A 20618-nucleotide genomic window follows, 5' to 3' on the forward strand; every position below is an offset into this window, starting at 1 on the left:
TAATTCATGGGAAGTTAATTTTTCACATAGAACTAAGTTGCTTTAAATATATTATTTCCTTAATGAATGAAATCAAAATTTAAAAACTGTTTTAACTGTTTTTACTGTTTACAAATTATCATTGCCTGATAACATTTATTTGATGATCTGAAATATTTAGATGTGACGTAGAAGACAGGAGGCAGATATTTTTTTCCAGCACTATATATCCCAGCGGTAAACTATAACAGGACACAAAGTTTAAGATAGAAATATTCAAGAAATAAACCATAAGACTGTTTTCAATCTGCTTATTTATTTGACATCTTTCACATACTTTGGTGTATTCATATTTTTCTATAAAAAATACATGAAAAAACTGACAAGCATTTGGAGTCCAGTGTTTTCTTTTTCTTTTTCCCAAGTCACACTGACTTCTGACTGTATGCTCATTTTCAGCCGCCAGCAGGAAATACTCAAGAGCTAAGGAGTTGCAAGTACAGTAAGAGTGGTGTTAACAGTCTCTTTAGGCACTGGAGTCCAACGGCAGGACTCGTGATGAAGGATATGTCACTTACTCATTTGCTGCTTGGATGCATTTTAAGACTAAAATATTCACATCAGCACTTCCAGTGAAGTTAAAAAAGAAACTAACTGCAACCTTATAATGGGTTTAGGAGTTACTAGTGTTACTGTGATAAAACAGGGCTACAACGGATTCCAGAAGTGTTGTTGAACAAATATTAAAATCAAATCCTGAAGGAGTTTGATACAACAAAAGAACAAACACTGACTGGGGTTTATTTGGTCCCATAATGCTTGGTTGAAGACTGGCCGTACAGGCCATAGAAATCAGGGTGCCTGGCAGTTTGCGATGCGTCCATCAGGCCCCTGATGGGAAAATGGTGCAGGGGCTGACTCGCAGGAAGCGGGGCGTGCGGGGGGAACTCCTGAGAGGGGAAGGTGTCCGCCCCCGGGTACGGAGGCTGGGCGTGAGCAGCTGGAGCTCTGGAGCAGCAGCAGTTATTTAGGGTGCACATCAGCACCTTCCTGCTCTTGTACATGGGTTGCTGCGAGGGTCCTCCACTGTGGAAGTGGGAGGATGGGAAAAGGTTTCCTGAGTGTTGGCTAGAGCTGGACCCCAGACCTACCATGTGATGGGCTGCAGGGTCAAGAAGGCGACCAGAGGTATGGGAAGTCTGAGGGAGGATCTCGGAGGAATACACAGACGAGGAACGGTGGCTCTGGTCAGTCAGGAAGGTGTTCTTGCTGCTGTAGATTAAATGCGGAGGATCCTGGGAGGAGGAGCTTTCTGTGGTACTCTCCAGGAAAGCCACACTGAATTTCCTCTTCTGCAGGCCTGAACTCATTCCCAGTGGAGAACTAGCATGGCTGCTGTGCGACTGCACAATCTCAAGAATGGATGCTCCATTGAACGGTTCTGAAAATGTGATGTTGCATGGGGGAAGTGGGGAAGCAGAAAAATGTAAGAAACAAACCACATTACACCAAATTAACAAGTAAACCCCTAACAGGTTACATACACTGATGCTTCACTTTCCTACCTTCTAGCATTTTTCGCAGGTTCTTCTCTCTCGTCAAGAGGTTGGACAGAAAATGATGAGAGTTGAGTTGGCCCAGTCTGAGTGGAGGGATGGCCCCACTTAGATGTGAGTTTAACCTGAAAAAAGAAAGACCCAAATAAAAACCACAACCTTCAACAATGTGATTAAAGCTGTATGCATTCCTGGTTGGGACTAACATTAAGTATTACCTACTTACAAAAGTGTTCCATTTGGGATATTTAAGGATTAAATAAATTAATGGTTAACTTTGCAGGATTAAAGGTGATGTGATTCATTAACACTCTGTACCTTTACCCATTCAGACTAACATTAGCAGTACCGAGTACCATACAGGACATGATAAACAAAACACAGTCATGCACATTAATCACAATTAATGAAAAGAGAAAAAAAACAGCTGGTCTACACAGTCGGGTAAATATTAAAATGTTCATCTAGGGTCTGAAATGAATGATTTTTTCTAGAATTGCGCCGCTCAAGGTGTCAGCAGGTTGGAGTAGCTCTGTTAATTTTGATTCTGATTTATTCTTTTTTGGGAACTTTTCCTCTTTTGGTGGATACAGCTGATTTTTTTTTTTTTTTTGGACAACTGTCTTCTCCGGTGTCGGATGCTGTGCAGCTTGGAGGATTTTTCCTAATACTTTCTATTTTTGGACATTTGTTATGATGCATTGCCATGGCAACGGGGTTGTTTCTTACAACCGGGAGCAGCTGATTAATATCTCAAAATCTCAAATAATACTTCAACTACAACCCCAAATCCCTGATGAGTTGAAAAGGAGACACCGTGGATGCAGAGCAGGAGCAAAGAGAAGAGAGAGAAGGAAGTTCAAACCATCTCTTTCGTCGATTATGATGGGCAATGTGAGAACATTGGGAAACAAGTTGGATGAACTCCAAGCCCTACAACAAAGGACCCAGCCAGAGTACCGGGCATGCAGTATTATGTGTTTTACTGAGACATGGCTGCAGGATCATATCCCCGACTCCAGTGTCTCTCTGCCGGGCTTTCTAACCATACGAGCAGACAGAGATTTAAAGAGGAGCGACAAATGTAAAGGAGGTGGACTGGCAGTACTTGTGAACAACAGATGGTGTAATCCAGGACATGTAACTGTGAAGAGTCATCTCTGCAGTCCAGATATTGAACTGTTGGCAGTAAGTTTTCGTCCATATTATTTACCCAGAGAGTTCACCAGTGTTATTTTGGCAACAGTTTACGTTCCACCTTCCGCTGTTGCCGACACTGCATGTGATGCCATCAGCTCAGTTGTTGCCAAGCTACAGACACAAAACCCCAATGCTTTTGTGGCAATTTCTGGTGATTTTAACCATGCTTCACTCTCTGCTACACTTCCAACGTTTCAACAGTTTGTCAGCTGCTCTACCAGAGAAAACAAAACATTGGATTTGTTTTATGCAAATGTCAAGGACTCATACATCTCTACAGCAAGACCTCCTCTAGGCAAATCAGATCACAATCTTGTTTTTCTCTGCTCGAAATATAAGCCTCTTGTTCAGAGGCAACCTGTAATAAAGAGGACTGTGAGAAAATGGTCACAGGAAGCTGAAGAAGCTCTGCAAGGTTGCTTTGAGGTTATAGACTGGGACGCACTGTGCCAGCCACATGGAGAGGACATCAATGCCATGACTGAGTGTGTAACCGACTATATAAACTTCTGTGTGGATAACATCATTCCCACCAGAACCGTGACATGCTTCCCCAATAACAAACCTTGGATCACCAGTGACCTGAAGGACCTGCTTAACAAGAAAAAAAGAGCCTTCAGAGAGGGAGATAGAGAATTATTGAGGAGTTTATAAAAGCAACTTAAAGTCAAGATAAGAGACAGCAAGGAGATGTACAAGAAGAAGCTGGAGAGCAAGCTCCAGCAAAACAATATCAGAGATGTGTGGACAGGGATGAAGAAGATCACAGGCTTCAAGCAGAAGGATGATCAGACCGATGGAGGTCTGGACAGAGCCAATGAACTGAACACATTCTTCAATAGGTTCAGTTCAGAAACAAGCTTCACATCCTGCTCACAGCCTAACAGACATCCCACCCTCCTTTGACCCACAGGAACCACAGTTGTCCAGCAACACCTCACATTTTTTATCTTCCACCTCAGCCCTAGACCCTTTTGCTTCTACATGTTTGCCTTCAACCATTTCAGAAGATGCTGATGCTTCCTTTGCTTCCCCCTTCCACCTGTGTGTCTCAAGAAGTCAAGTGAAGATGAAACTGGAGAGACTGAGTCGGAATAAGGCTGCAGGTCCAGATTATGTCAGCCCTAGAGTCCTGAAGGCCTGTGCAGAGCAGCTCTGTGGGATTCTGCAGCACCTCTTCAACCTTAGCCTGGCCCAGAAGAAGGTTCTGGTGTTGTGGAAGACCTCCTGTCTTGTTCCGGTACCAAAGAAAACTCACCCATCAGTCCTCAATGACTATAGACCTGTTGCCCTGACATCCCACATCATGAAGGTCCTAGAGAGACTCCTGTTGGCCCACCTGAGTAAGCAAACTCAGGTGGGACCATCAAGACCCCCTTCAGTTTGCTTATCGCTGTGGAGTTGGAGTTGAAGATGCCATCATACACCTGCTTCAACAAACCCACTGTCATCTGGACAAAGCCAGTAGCACTGTGAGGATCATGTTCTTTGATTTCTCCAGTGCATTTAATACAATCCAACCTGATTTGCTTTGTCTGAAACCTGAAACCTCAAAGACTACCTGGCAAACAGACCACAGTTTGTGAGACTGAAGGGTTGTGAGTCTAACCAGGTAGTCAGCAGCACAGGAGTACCACAGGGGACTGTACTCTCACCATTCCTTTTCACTCTGTACACCTCAGACTTCCAGTACAAGACAGACTCTTGTCATCTGCAGAAATACTCGGATGATTCTGCAGTCGTGGGGTGGATCAGAGATGGACAAGAAGCTGAGTACAGGAAGGTGGTGGACCGCTTTGTGGCATGGTGTGGAAACAATCATCTCATTTTGAACGTGACTAAAACAAAGAAGATGATTGTAGATTTTAAGAGAAACAGGAATAAGTCAAAAACTATTTCTATCATGGGAGAAGAAGTGGAGGTGGTGGAGGAGTATAAATACCTTGGTGTTCACCTGGATAGCAGACTAGAATGGAGATGCAACTGTGAAACTATCTACAAGAAGGGACAGAGCAGACTGTACTTCTTGAGGAAGCTTAGGTCCTTTGGTGTTTGCAGCAAGATGCTGCATATCTTCTATAAGTCTGTTGTGGAAAGTGTGATCTCTTCTGCCATCATCTGCTGAGGTAGCAGCATCAGAGCCCGGGACTCAAAAAAGCTCAACAAGCTAATAAAGAAGGCTGGCTCTGTTCTGGGGACTCCTCTGGAACCTCTGGAGATCATTGTGGTAAGACGGATTCTTCATAAAATGAAGAACATTATGGAGAACCCTGAGCATCCTCTTCATGAGACTGTCCTACAACAACAGAGTGTCTTCAGTCAGAGGCTTCTTCAGATCTGCTGTAAGACGGAGCGCTACAGGAGATCCTTCCTGCCCACAGCCATCAGTATCTACAACGGCTCTTTGAAGAAACCCTCATAATATGAGCTACAACAACATTTAATTTCCCTTTGGGATTAATAAAGTATTTTTGAATTGAATTTTTGAACTCTTACCAAGGCCCCAAGATACTGAAAGAAGTTCAGATCATGCAGGAACCATATTTGTAACTGATCTGAATAAGGATGAGCTAACAAGTAAACACTTCCGTAATGAGACAGAAATTCATCATACATACAGGAAACATTTTTATTCCAGTCATGATAATCTGATTTCTCAGTTTTTAATTCAATACAACACTTGTTTATCCAGATCAAGATAAGAGTTTGAGTCCTTCACATACTCAGAACACTGCTCCAGATGTTATCTATTTATAGACGTCTATATAAAGAACACATTATCATATTTTAGCACGACAAAACCTACAAATCTGGACAGTACTAACATAAATGATTCACAATCAAAAGTAAATATCAAACGCACCTGCACCACTATATATGGAACTCCGTCTGGAACCGCAGGATGTGACTGACAAATGTTTTAAACAGAGAACCGCTCATTTTGTTTACAAAAACGGCCTTTCTAATTGGAATATGTCGAATGGATGTGTGGCCACTTATTGGCAACACAGAAAAGTATGGAGTACTTATGATGGAGTACTCTTAACTTTGTCCAAACATCCTGCGGCACTGGCAAATTAAATGGGAGTGAAAGTAGAAAGGCCGAACCTCTCCTTACACTCCAAATAGTCTGTATTTGAAACAATCTTTAGCCCAAAGATGACTTAAATGAAAGAAACGATCCGAAGCTGAGGGACGAGGATATAACAAAGGTCAAGCCACAGATTACTCTAACAGGGTCAGGTCCTAGACTATCAAGGTGACAACAGGTGTTTGTGAGCATAAAGTTTCTCTGGGAAAAAAAAAAATTATTTTTATTTTTTATACGTTGTCTGCCTGTACAGAACATCTGCAGACATCTACGGCTTGTTCTATTAGTTTTAATCAATAACCTCTCCAATTTTTCGTCCTACATGGTTTTTACCAATGATAACACCAATACCAGTTAGCTGCACTAGCAACTCTTTTTTTTGTCCAAGTCAATTGAACGACAGATTGGAGACCAGTTTTTTTTTACTTCCCAACCACCACATGTGTAGCATTGACTTGAAGGTCCTTTTGGGGTAAAATGACATTTAATCTGAAAAGTAACAAAGACTGATTTATGGACTTCAAATGGTGTAAATAACTGTGTGCTTGGAATAGCATTTTGACACCTACATCAGTGCCGTGCAATGAAATCCTAAAAAAAACACACAATCTGATTGTGTGTTAAAAAGAAAGTGAAACGCTGGTGGTGTAGGAGTTAAGTGCGCAAGCTCATATAGAGGCTATAGTCCTCGATGTGGCCGTCCCAAGTTCGAGTCCCAGACATGGGTTCTTTGCCCAGTGTCTGCCTCTCTTTTCTGTCTGCCTACTGTCCAAAAAAGAAAAAAAAAGAAAAATAAGGGCCTCTAGTGCCAAAAAAAATATCTTATATCAAGAAAAAAAGAAAGTGAGACTTTAAGCGGCTTCCATTCACACATTTTAAAGTTCACTAATAATAATTATGCTAATCTGGGGTCACAGCAGAAGAATTGGAAGTGCTGCGGCTGTGTGTCAGAGTAGCAATGCAGGTAGAATTGGCGCAACAATGACAAACATTTACCAATGTTTGTCACATATAGTGATTTGCCACTATTGAGAGGTATCCTGGGCTTGCTGTGGTATATTTTTTAAATATCTGGGTGGGGTGTTGGTATTTTTTACACGACCAAGCAACTACTTTCAAACATTATTGTCTAACTTCCTCCTTGTCTGTGTACAAATCGTCATTTGAAGTTTCACTTCATGACCTAAAGCTGGAGGTTTTGCTCTCACCAATTTAGCCATGGGAGGTCATGGGTGTTTTATATGCAACATTGTCAGTTTTCAGCTTTCAGCTTTTGGCTCTGTTTCTCTCACACTCTTATATTTCTCGATTTTGGACATGGATATTACTATAACCATTGTGAGCTATAAGCCTGAGCACACCAAAAGTTGCAAGATTGATGATAAATGCCTTTTTAAGTAATGCTAAGGATGAGTTTACATACTGGGACCTTGTAACTACTTTTAATGCTTTCTGCATCCAGAATGAGCTGAAGTCTGCTTTGCAGCACTGCTGCAGCATTATCAAGAAGAGGAACAACACAGCATCAGGTTTTCATCACTTTCATATAAAAAAATAACTGTTTAATTACAAGTTTACCATCATTAAAAACAGTACTACATTTGACTTATATTTTCAATGAATGGTAGTTAACTTTTATAAACACCATTCTACTGTTGCAGACCTTTCTCTGTATTTAGACCCCTGAAATTTGATCCAGGTTTTTATATCCAAAGGTCCCTCATCAAAGAAGAAAGTCAATAGTTGGCTCAGCCGAAGTAACATCCTGAATATAGTGCTTCTTTTGATTACTCAATTAATCACGTGTAACTGCCAAAGACTCCTAGTTACAATAGATTTCAGTTACCAAGATACAAACATTTTCTTATGTGTTAAAGGATATGCAATAAGAAATGTTCTCTTTGTTCCAAGCAGGGATCTTATGAGATCAACTTGGTGAGCTCTGCAATGGAAATGTCTAAAGAAGCTCCATACTTGGTCAGGATATTTCAAACAATAAGATGGTAAATATACTACTAATAACTTTTTTTTTAGCACTATCTATGGTTCACAAGGTTGTTTAAAATTTTTCCTATTTTCCCTAGAACTGTAATATGTGATGATGTTGATTGACGATATGACTTCTGATAAATCATATATTTCTGCTTTAGGTTCATTGCAAACAGGGACCCCAGATAGTGAGTAGACTATCAATAATTCTAATTCCAATCATGGATATAATTATATAATTAGATATTTATTGCATTCCAAGCAGTTCTTTGCAATATTAATATTGCATACATTGATAATTCGACAACATTAAATCTGATGTAATGTACAGTCCGAGTTTACCATCTATATATTTTCATTAGGAAACATTGTCTTGTCCAAAAGCACTTTGACATGTGGCATGACTCAGGATCAAAACCCCATCAACCATCTACACGACCACCACTGACCTCCAAACTGCTCAAATTAGATTAGCAAGACATTTAAAAGCATGGTTAAAATTTTACGTTGGAAGTCCTCTAATTTGACATTTAAGCAGGCAAATAAAAATTTGTTCTCTAAATGCACACTTACTTCTCTATTAGCAGCTGGTAAGGTTTGGTGTTCTGAAAAAAAAAAGAAAAGATCCAACGGTTATTAAGACCCAACACACATCTCACAACATCTACCATCTGAGAAAGTGAAAGGAGACGTTTTGATTTGCACCTTCATGAAGTTTAAACTCTCTGCTCTTTGGAAGAATGATTGCACTGAGCTCAGGAGCTTCTCTGACTCCTGCCGCTTCTCGTTGAGCTGCAGGACTTGCTGGGAGTTCTTCCTCGCATACATGGTGTAAGTGCTCTCCAGCATCTGCATGGTCTCCGCTTGGTTTGCCTCAAGCTGCGCGTGCATTCTCTGATACTGAGCTCTGGCACGCTCCTTCAGCTCGCACACAGCCTCCTGTAGGAAAAGGCACATGTAAACAAGCGTGCACGCTAACAAAGAACAGTACAGACCTACTGGGTGGGCATTTTACCAGATAAACTCATACATTAGGTAGATACACTTTCTTCATGCAGAAGCTGTTATAGATGTGCATATATTTTATTTTTTATCTTTTAACATTAAACACTTTTTGCTCTCCTGCCCACCTCAACCCACCAGCTAGATTTTATTACTTAAAATGAACTCTTAGTTTAGACAAAATTAAGTATCTTTCTAAAAGCAAAATGCTAGTTTCTCAAAATAATGAATATTTTTGGCCCTGAAAGAAATCTCGACACTCAATCATGAAGTTTATTTACCTATTATTAAAAACAGTCTAAAAGTCATCATAAGGTCGGATAATGAATGTTCATAACGTGAGAACCCTTTTTTATCCAGTGAAATGGTTATATGTCTAAAAATCAGTTTTAGTTAAGATGAAATGTTTATGGCTAAAAGTCACACATCTGTGAATTTATCTGAAATCATAGAAGAAGAACTCTAGGCTCCCTTTAGTTTTTGTAGCTGCATCACATTACATCACTCTGTTGTCTACAAATCCACTCCTGATTGGCTGCCCTCTCATATTTGGGTATGTTTTACATGAGAAAGTTTGGTTGTGAGTCTGAGACTAAAACTCAGAATAAAGCTCTGTTCCCTACAAGAAACCCGACCCAACTCCGTCCCAAGGACCTGGCCAGTCTTTGGGAGAAACTGGTGCACTTCACAAAAAGATGGTATAAAGAAATAACATTATGTGGAAATACTGAAGGAAGTTAAAGGTTGAGCCCCATATAAGTCTTTCAAATAGACAATGACCCTGGCGTACCGCCTGATTAGTTACAAAGCGGCTTAACGACTAAATCTTCAATTTTACTAAATACTAAGGAGATGTATGAAAACTTTTGAATTTGAAGAAAATGTATAAAAAATCTCTAACATTTTCTCACTCATTATTTTGGCATTAAGTAAATATTCTTCATCCTATTATCTGAGAGTCAAAAATACTTTTAGACCTTTAACCACATTCAGTTCTTATAAAAATGAGTTTTTGCCTTTCGATCAACTATTCCTCCATAAATAGTTTGAGAACTAGAATTATGTGTCTTGTAGAAAGTAATTATGTCTTGATTTCTGTATTTTAGTTCATTAATAGTGAATAGGTGTTGACGAGTATTAAATAACTCTTCAATCTTTACTGGACTGTTACATTTTCTATGCTTATTCTTTCAATGATCATTAAAATTAATAAAAATCTACTCTTCTTTAAGAAATTCAATCATTAACTCAGTGGTTAGATGTATTTCATGCTTCAGATGAAAATAATTTTAACAATAGACTATCAGACTGATCTGATGTTTAATAACATCTGAAGCTGTTTGAGTTGTGGACATTAATGTCATTTAATGTAAATGATAGATCCCTCATGTTTTCCTTTATTTTGTAACAGATAAAAAAGGTAAAGCAATTTTTATACAGCACACAAAGTTTTACCCCAAATACACTGATCCGTTTATAACCTGGTCTAGGTTCTGCACGGTACGGGCTCTACTTCACCTTCAGAAGGGTCTTATCTGACTCCAGCTTGGTGAGCTGCTCATCGATGTTCTGAACACGACAATCCAGTCTGTCTTGCTGCCTCATTAGCATGGCCTGTGAAAGGGAAGACATGGATCAGAGAGTTGAAGCACCACAGGATGCACTAAAAACACAAAGACAATGATATAAAGAGACTGTTGCTCTGACCTCAGCAAACCTCAGATAACCATGACTTCCTCCATAACCCAGATTAGTCAGGGGAAACAGCTGCTAGCACGTTCAATTACCCATTAGGAGGGAAGCAGCGAAGGCAAAAACAACTCCCCAAATCTATTTCTGATTCCTCCAAGGTTTGTGAAGGACCCAAATGTAACCCATTGTAGGGATCAGTCGACCTGGTTTCTCTCCAGGGCAAAATCATGAGGGCAACAAGAGCCAAACGCCAGTGAGAAAGCTAGTAAACATAATCCTCCTCTATTTACAGCAGGAGATAGAAATCAATCTGCAGTCACAGACTGACAGCCGAGTATGAGCAGGGAAGGGCAGGTATGCTTTTTAATGAACTGTTCCTGCACGGGAAAGGCAACATGAAACCCTCGCTGTCAAGGCAACAAAGCCTTGCCTATGTATTGATATGTCAGAGATACGTTTTACGTAAGCGACCATAGGAAGCACTGCCTGTAAGTTTTTTTCTTGCGTTGCCTTATATGCATTAGTCTATAATTCACACTGGCCTATCTGTGTGTCTGTGTTTGTGAGTGTGTGTATGTCAGGGTTCAACTAAAGATAGGGTGCGAAAGAGCACATGCAGAATGAAAAATTTAACATTGAGAAAGATGTGCATAACAGAGTGAAAGCGAGCAAAGAAAGAAAAGGAGAATGAGGACATTCCTTTGACCTCTTGAGGGAGTTTCATGGTTGTTACATTAAGGTATCTGAGCAACAGGACTCTTCAGCTGCTGACAACGCTCACACTGAAAGCAGCAGTTGATATCTTCACACCACATTACCCAGAGCAGAGCCAACAGTCTTCACTAGTTTCAAACTAGCTATTTAAAAAAAACGTGTTAAAAAAAACACATATATGTATTAATCCAGCAATATTTACATATTTACTAAAATAACTGTTCAAAAGACAAATGCTTTTTATATCGTTTTGATGACAGACTAAACAAAAACACTAAAATCTAGCAAAGGCAGACTCAAACTAGCATTCATCTGGAGTCGCTCTTCTCCAGTTTGATATAATCTTGTTGCTCCTTTCAGATCAGCTACATTTGGCCTGCTTGCAGTTAAATGCTTTTGGCTGTTGCCAAAGACACATTTCTTTTCAATTTAAGCCCAGATTAGATTCGAATTCCATCCAATTCTTTCTTCCTCTGTAAGGTTTCTTGTTTGATTATCAGACCATCTAAAATGTGCTTCTCCAGATCGTCATTGGTGGTCAGATATGGAAAATGCTAGAAATCAGCAAACCTTCAGGCTGCATTTCTTGTTAAGACTGTTCATGCTCTTTAGGATCACCATATTCTGTTGTAAAATGTTCCCATCTTCTGTAAAACGTACAAAAAAACCTCACATCGTTCTCTTTGAATGTAAATACTCACATATATGCAGTAACAGATTTTGTTTAACTAAACTATTTCATATTCACTGGTCACATAACTAAATGATGCTAAAAATCTTTATTTATTCAATAGAAACTCTTATTAATGACCACTCTTACATTACATTCAGTCAATCTTTGCAGCTATTTTTAAAGCAAAATATTGACCGGCATAGGTTTGTTTTCAAATGCTTTGTTCAAGTAGCAACCAATCAAGTTGTGACCACTTTTTGAAACTGATACCACAACAGGAATAGAAAATGATCTCGCACGCAGGGACAGATGAACACAAGATTATTTAAAACGATGGTGATGAAGATGAGCAGTGGAAGCTGCCCTATAAAAACCGAATAAGATATACAGTGATGGAGCAATGAGCCTCTTAAGTTCGGAAAATGACCCTCAGTAGAGATTTAGTTGGCTTAGCATACCCTGAAAACCTTAGTATTTACAACACAAGTACAATAAAAGAATTATTGTAAAGACAACAGCACTTTGGTTTATAACTGAGCATTTCTTATTAGTGATGCACCAACCAATCGGCCAGTACATCTGTGAATTACTTTGGGTTGCATGAAAGGCTATATGTGATTAAAAGTCAAAATTAGCGATCAAAATCAGACAATTTTCCCTTAATCTGTAGGTCAAATACTGAAAAATAAGGTTTTGAATCTGTTCATCAAATTAATTAGAATTGCAAATTAAACTTTCAGCTTTCTGGTCTGTAATAAACAATATGTTCTTTGCAACACTGTTGCCAGTAGAAACCTAATGGGTCTATCTCTAGATGAGCCTTTTACTTTGCTATCGCTGTGCATCATTTATGCTTTACAGCTCAACATCACAGTTAGTTGGTTTGTATATGCCTTGTAAAGAACTGGACCAAATTTTCTCCTAACTACTGATGAGATATAGTGTTATTTAGCCACCTGTAACCAAACATATTGAATTTTTCTGCACAATTCTCAGCCCAGTTCCAGATATCAAGGAATACCAACGATTTAAAAAGCTATGGTCTCAAAATCAACACATATTCTGTCACATCCCTACAGTGTAAATTATTTTAATCAGATGCCAGAGAAAGTACTGGTGCTGAGAGGTTTCTCCAACTGTATAGAACATAGGGCAACACAATATTGCCCCTCCCCCACTTGTTGCAGTCAGACAAATAGTTAAATTGGTGCTTCCAGGATTTTCTTCTTAACCAGTAAGACAAATGTAACTATTTGTAAAATGACAAATTGTACAGTTATGCTGGTGGTTAACAGTGATCTTGGGCTGATATATACTTCTCAGCTACTTGTCAATTATGAACCATGTAGACCCCTCAGGTCGTCAGAGACCAGCTCACTCAGTGGTTCCAGGACCAGAATTAAATAAGGGTAAAACAGCATTTAGTTCATATGCTCCTCAGCTCTGGAACTAACTCCCTGTAAACCTGAAATATGCAAGTTCAATATGCTTCTTCTTCAAGCAATCATTTTTAAATTACCATATACCATTTGAATCTTTATATGCAAAGCTTTCAGTGTTCGCCATATTGAGCTCTCCTTTATAAGCAACGTTTTAATATTTTTTGCCATTTTTATGTATTGTTTTGAGTTCCTGTAGAGCTCTTTGGATTGCCTTGTGTATGAATGTTGCTATAAAATTGTACTTGCCTTGTCCTGTTTGGAAATATCCCTGGTAGCAACGAACGTAGACAGTCATTGTGTTAAAAAAGAAGCACCACTCATCGCTCTTATTGCAGTTAAGCTTTTTCAGGGGTGTGTCTGTTAAGCAGCTGACTGCAGGCTAGCAGCCGGAGAAAATGCCCTAACTAATTAACCTGCCAGTGTAAGGAGCCGCATGGCAAAATCTTCTAATATAAGTATGTTTACTCAAAACTACTAAATACATCATCCATCTATCATCCATACCTGCTTCTTCTTGTCGAGTCACACAGAAACACATCAAACATACTCTCACTCACTTAAAACTGTGCACATATATTTATATTATATTGTAGATATGTTTATACTGTTTAATTTGTACTGTATTGCACCGACTACGCCAAAACAAATTCCTTGTATGTCCAAAAACGTACTTGGCAATAAAGCTTTTCTGATTCTGATTCTGAACAACCATGCACACACACACACACACACACATACATACCTAAGGATGATTCAGAGGGACCAGTTAACTTAACAGTAACCTGACAGAGACTCATACTGGCCCATACTTAACTATGTAAGCTCACATGGTACCTCATCTCATTCAGTTTTATTTTTATTTTTTTTCCAGCACTAATGGCCTTTATTTTTGTTATTTTTCTAAAGTAGGCAAACAGATATTGAGGTGGACAGAGGGGGGAAGACATGCAGCACCGGTCTCCGGGGTCGGAACTCGAACCCGGGACAGCTGCGTCCATGACTGAGGCTGTGCGCTCTACCGCTACGCCACGCCGTCTTGTGCAGTGTTTAAGTTACACCTTCTAGAAATAATGCATCAGTGGCTCAGTGTATATGTTGTATTTACAGAACAGCAGGAAAAGGTTGTCACAAATGACTGGTTCAAATCACGTTAGCTGTTTATTTCTTTTTTTGACCATCAGTCATATTTCCCAAGCTTTGTCATTTTCCGTCCTATTCCCATTTCAGTTTCCTATGTGTGAAATGAAACATGCAGACAAGGCCTACACAGCCCTTTATCTTTATCTACCTTTATCAACGCTAATCTTTCCATGCTGTCCTATTTAGGCATCTCGGCATCAGCGGGTTGCCAGGAAGCTCATGTTTAAATAAGGAGCCTTGGGCTCAATGAACAGAGAGCCTCTTTCACAATCAACAGACAAATATTTCCCACTTCTGATGTCAATGCACTACCATCAGAATTCTGGGGAACTGACTCGAACTGACTCGGGAACAGCCAAGATAGACGAAAATGCGAACAGCAGAGCCTCCATGAGCGATGGTTTCCTGCTTAGGTGCCTGAGAGAAACCTAGGTGAAGACGCATAGGAGGAGTCCTTCTCTGTTTGCCCCCGGGGACGACATTGCTATTATATTCTTCTTCTTTTCTCATCTCCAAATTACCAGCGAGCGTGTGGAAAGTTACCGTTTAAAGAAAAATCTCCTTGGAAAAACAAAGATAACCAAAGATATGAACATACTGTTACTACTTTGGTTTTTCCCTCCTCAGTTTGTCCAAAAAGCAACAAGAGTGCTCCCAGGGGAATTTAAAGTGCTTTCACCAATATAGACCACAGCTCTGTCAAGAAGACAGACCTCTCAGTAAATACTGATGAGAAGCCACTCTGGGCCTCAAATTACTTAACAAATGACACAGCGCAGAAGAAGCCGAATGTTTTGGCTGCTGAAGAAATCAAAGCGCACTCTGGGTGTGAGGGTCCAAGCATGGACGGTGTTCATCTGAGAGAAGCCAGGATGTCTTTTTCTCCCTGGGGATATACAGTTGTGACAGAACAAAAAAAAGATGGGTGGGGATGTGCATGCAAGTGTGCAGAGAGAGAGGCAGAGAGAAAGAGCAGCTGTGGAAAGGGCTGAACAGACAGCTTTTGTCCCAATAATAGCTTGGAACCAGGGAAACAGTTTGCACCAGGGACCAGGGAATAATTTGGGACTTCTTGATTTACTTTGGAGAAAATGTTCCTTGAATCTTTCCCATTTGGAAATATTTCAGTTACTAAAAGCATCAATGAGAAAGCAACACCGCGGATGGAAAAATGAATTTGCCTCTCACTGTCTTTCCTTCACTGATAGGGAGGATCAGGATCCAAATGCGTACGTGGGAGGTTGTTTTTGACACCTTTCAACTTACACCAGACTTGTGAAAGCAGAGCAAGCAAGACTGTAGGACTTCTTGAACATTTTCACGTGTTTTACTGGATTTTATTTGCTAGACCATCACAAAGTAGCACATAATCATAATCATCATGTAGGCCAGAGAATTGAATCTACATCTGTGCAGTGTCCCGTGCATGGCCTGTAAATCGGACCTCTTATGGTTTTCTTCTTGCCACTGTTCCATAAAAGTAAGATTTGTGGAATAAGATTAAATTACATACAGGCAGACTCTATTTACTAATTAGCTTACTTTTAAAAGCATTTAGGAGGATTTTATTTTGGGGTCTCAGAGTAAAGCTGGCTGAATGCGAAAACATGCAGCACTTTACAGATTTTACTTGTAAAAAAGTGTTGAAAACCATGTATCCTTTTACTTCCACTTCATAATTCTGCACTCTTTTGTGTTTGTTTATCACATAGCATGAGGTCAACCCTGCCAGGAAAAATAATAACTCATTTGTAGACAGTTGGTTGCCAGATGAACGCTTTCTACAGCATCTGTTTCCCACTTTTCTGTTTCTCCCTCCAAAACATCTCGCCTAGATTCAGCTTACATAAGAGCAGATGAAATGCTAATTTATGGGAAACATAATAATCACAATAAACCACTTTAAATCAACTAACACTTGGATCTGCCCCCGCTGCACAGGGGTCGTCACTTCCGGTGAGTGCAGACTAAGTCGTTTCACTTACCCGAGGGTACAGCGCTGCTAATGCAAAGGCGTGGACCTCGTCGGTGGGCGGTTTGATCAAGGTTAAAAGCTGTGTGTATGCATGCGTGTGTGAGTACTTTTATCTGCTTAGAGGAACAGCTTTCTTTTACTTCAGATCAGATTAAAAGAGGACATAATGAAAAAATAAATTTTCGGCCTAACGGCCTGAACTAAAAGTACTTCCTGCTTTAAAATGTTTATCTTTGTTAGCGTAAACTGCTGTGTGGTGGTGTGATTTCTACCTGCATTTGTACACGTTGTGTGTCCACATCACACACTGTGTGTCTTTGGTTCGTGCAGTGGGAGATGCAGCAGAAGGGGCACAGAGCCACCTGCTCTTCCTCACAGTGAAGCAGCCTGTATTCCTCATGAGTGGGGCAGGTCCAGGCGCTCAGCTCCTCAATGTCTACTAGCAGGTGTCCTGGCGCCACGCATGGCTGCTGGAGGTGCGTCTGGATGTGAGTCTGGCAGCAAGGCTCCTTGCAGCGCAGGCACACTTTCCTCACAGGCAGCGGGGGGCCTCGTCTGCAGAGTACGCAGTGCAGCACAGTGGGGGCTTTCTCTGCGTTCAGGGCGTTGAACCGCTTAACTATGTTGGCCAGCTTGAAGTTCTTCTCCAGCGCGGGCTTCTGGTCGTAGTCGTGGTTGCACTCGGGGCAGCGGACGGCCGCGCCGTCCTTGGCCCAGGCCTCGGAGATGCAGCCTTTGCAGAAGTTGTGCTTGCACGGCAGCTGGATGGGCTCATCAAAGACATTCAGACAAATGGGGCAGAGAAGCTCCTCCTCGAAGCAGTTTTTCCAGCTTGCATCCATGACTTCGGTGGAGATTCAAATGGATGGTTCACAGCTAAAAATAAAAAAAGAGCAAAAGTGGGATTTAATTTCCAAAACATCACACAGAACGGTAACAACAAGTTATTAACAGGTAACATCTTGCTAGACCCGTATTACAATAATAAAATAAGCTATTTAAACACAGGACATAAACAGCGATAACACCGAGGGGGAGTAAGGCCACCCTTCCCCCCACCAGCTAGATAGACTTATAGGCATTGTTTTTTTATAATTTTTTATTATTATACAACTAAGATAAGAGAGCATGATTCGGTGTGTTGAAACTTTCGTTTGATTATTAGCATCCAGGGCCAACTGGTAGAGCATTCTTTCAAAGAGCACATACACTCCTTTTTTTTTTTTTAAAAGCACAACGTCACGACCTGCTGAGAAAACTGTGGCCTTTTAATATCAAGGAGGACGCTTTAACACTGGTTACATCACTTTTAGCATATTATCCTGGTACAACTTCCTCACTGTGAAACACAAAAACCAAACGTCCCCGGATCACAAACCAGGCCAGCAAAATGATCGGTTCACATCAAATCTCCCTCTCCGAACTGCACAATCGCTCTCTGTGATCAGGAAGACCAGCCTGATCACAGATCCCTCTCATCCACTCCATCACTCCTTCCACCTGCTCCAGTTAGGCAAAAGGTTTAAAGTCCCTCTGGCCCAGAGAGCCATTTACAAAAAGTCCTTTATTCCGTTTGCAATATCCACCTTAAACACTTTAAAATAAGAACTGTGCTTTTACACATGTCAAAGCAAATGTTCTGTCACCAACTGGGACAGACAATAACGTTTCTATTTCTTTCTTACATGATTTTTAGTGTCCGTTACAGCGTGCCACTTGGAATTATCTCCAACCCATTTCCAGCTCTGCAGTTCACAGAGAGCGCTGTTTTCAAGCATAACAGTGGAAGGTTCAGTGGAAGAAAAAACTATAGTAGATTAATTAACACAAGCCACACTAATAGCCCTAGTCTTGAGTGGATTGTAAGCAGAGCCCATTCAAGAAATTAGGGGATATTTACACAGTATGGACTGCACAGCCATCTTCAAGGAAATTTTAAAGCATATCATGCTTCCATCTGCTAAAAAACCTTTTGGAAATGCCTGTTTCATTTTCCAGTTGGACTTGGCACCTGCCCATACAGCCAAAACTATCAAGACCTGCTTTAAGAACCATGGTATCAATATTCTTGACTGGCCAGCAAACTCGCCTGAACTAAATATTCATAGGGATCTATGTATTGTCAGGGGGAAGGTGAGAGATACCAGATTGAACAATGCAGCTGACCTAAAACCCGCTATCAAAGCAACCCGCACTTCCTTAAAACTTTAACAGAGCCCCGGGCTGGTCGCCTCTGTGCCATGCTGCATTGCTGCAGTAATTCATGCAAAAAGAAACCCTAACCAAGTAACGAGTGCAGACTCTGTACAGTATGTGGACATTCTTTTCAGTAGGCTGAAATTTCTGGACTAAAATTAATTTTTTATTGGCTCTTATAAAAATTTTTAACTTTCTAAGAATCTGATAATTTGCCATTCACTGTAAGCCATAATCATCTATGTTAGCAGAAACAACCTCCAGAAAATGTATTGCTAGGTCAGAGGTTCGCTTTTTTTTTTTTTTTTGCTTTGCTCACAGAATTACTAGAATAAATGATCTTGTTAAATATATTCAATTTTATTAAGATGCAAACCTGCATACGACAAAAGCATAATAAAACTCCTGAAACTATGTTCTTTTTTTCGGTTTTGGTGGACCACCCCAAGATTCTTAGTGGCCCCGGTCTGGCCACCCCTATTGAAAACTTTCTGGAGGCGCCCCTGGAAACACCATTGGGACACAGGTACACAGATCTCATGCTCTGAAGCGGCGGAAGAGTAAGAAGTGACTTATTTTAGAGTGAACTTCATAAATCTTGAAGTGAATGGTCTGAGCATTTCAGCAGCAGGGCCACAGACGCCGTGGCGTTTAAAAGCGAGTGATAACTTGCTGCTGAGAATTTCCTCTCTGTTGTTACACTAAGCTACGCTGACATTTTAATTACATGCTGTTATTTTTGACCTTAAGCGAGCTAAAAAAGCCAACATATACTGACTGTATTTCTACGGAAAAGCACGACGTTACCAACTATTTATTGTTCATGTCGTCGGCAGACTCCGCTGTTCCTAGAATAAAGCCGAGGAGCTTGTCATCCAGCCCGCGATGAAACCCAGCTCGTCCGGTAAAGATTACAGCCGTGTGTCCGACGCAGCGCCCCGACGCCGGGCTTTTAGGACGTTCCCAGCTGCTTCTGTCGACTGTTTCGATTTCCCGTCAACTCTGCGTAAGGTTTTACTGTAAGCAGAGGCAGACGGTGACTGGTCGGAAGAGAGCACGGTGCTTTCACACCGACTCCAACCCCCAGCTCCAACACACCGTGACCCGTCACAGAGTTGACACACAGACGGGGAGGAGCCGAGGGGAGGAAGGGAAGAGAAGAGCAGGGGAGGCAAGCAAAGGAGCGGACACAGCAAGCTCTATCGGATACACTGCAGAAGACCGGTGTGACCCGCCCGGGAACATGCTTTACATCCGAACCAGGAGAGGGCACGGCCGGGGCTCTCAGGGGCCCATGTGAGGGTCAGTTAACAGGGAGGAAATGTGGAAAACACTGAGAAAACACGGCTTTTCTGTGTAGTCAACGTGTTCCAGTCACATTTTTACAATAAACTATAGTGTTCATAAATACATTTACGGCTTAGAACAATGTTAGGTTCCTAGGTCCAGTAGCGGTTCTTGCATGAAAATCGCCGTGGGCAGTCCGCACCACCCCATCTACTTCTGACCACCCCAAACTTACAATCACCAAAGCAAACTCTGTTTTTTAACGTATTTTGCTTGATTGTCAATAAGGCCCAAAATGATTCATTCCCCTGTTAGATTTCGGTTTAAAGTAGTTTCTTTCCGCTGGGACGTTTTTGAGCTGCTTTGCTGGAGTCACAGCTTGAATGTGGTAGATTATCTGTGGAGGGAGCTCAAGATTAGGGCGATGGGATATCCAGTTTAAATGCTTGGAGCTCATCGCAAAAAATGTATCTTTACAATACCAGCGGACGCATGCAAAAAGCTGGTCTGCAATTATATGCTAATAAAGATTTTTCCACTGATTACTGAGTAGGGTATCAATAATTTTAATTCACTAATATGCCTCTTTTTATCCAAATGTAAAAAAAAAAAAAGTTTTTTCTTAACTGATTCAACTTTAAGATAGTTTCATCATCTTTTTAGAGAGGTCTGTCTTTCAGAC

General features: G+C 40.8%; 1 protein-coding gene across 3 annotated transcripts; it reads right to left on the minus strand.

The window, feature by feature from the left end:
* Positions 1–275: 275 nt before the first annotated feature.
* LOC124859684 (E3 ubiquitin-protein ligase TRIM8-like) lies at positions 276–19799 on the minus strand. 3 transcript variants are annotated; one of them, XM_047352593.1, is made up of 7 exons: positions 19428–19799; positions 16726–17329; positions 10336–10431; positions 8521–8754; positions 8389–8420; positions 1545–1660; positions 276–1420 (listed from the first exon to the last, which is right to left on the minus strand). In XM_047352593.1, exons 2-7 carry the CDS (start codon positions 17293–17295, stop codon positions 780–782), a joined length of 1689 nt encoding a protein of 562 aa, XP_047208549.1. In that variant the 5' UTR covers positions 17296–17329; positions 19428–19799; the 3' UTR covers positions 276–779. The 3 variants fall into 3 exon arrangements, with proteins under 3 accessions (XP_047208549.1, XP_047208548.1, XP_047208547.1); XM_047352592.1 differs by having other exon boundaries at positions 19461–19797; XM_047352591.1 differs by having other exon boundaries at positions 19457–19797.
* Positions 19800–20618: the final 819 nt, after the last annotated feature.

This window comes from Girardinichthys multiradiatus, chromosome 22, assembly GCF_021462225.1.
Source record: "Girardinichthys multiradiatus isolate DD_20200921_A chromosome 22, DD_fGirMul_XY1, whole genome shotgun sequence".
Lineage (NCBI taxonomy): Eukaryota > Metazoa > Chordata > Actinopteri > Cyprinodontiformes > Goodeidae > Girardinichthys > Girardinichthys multiradiatus.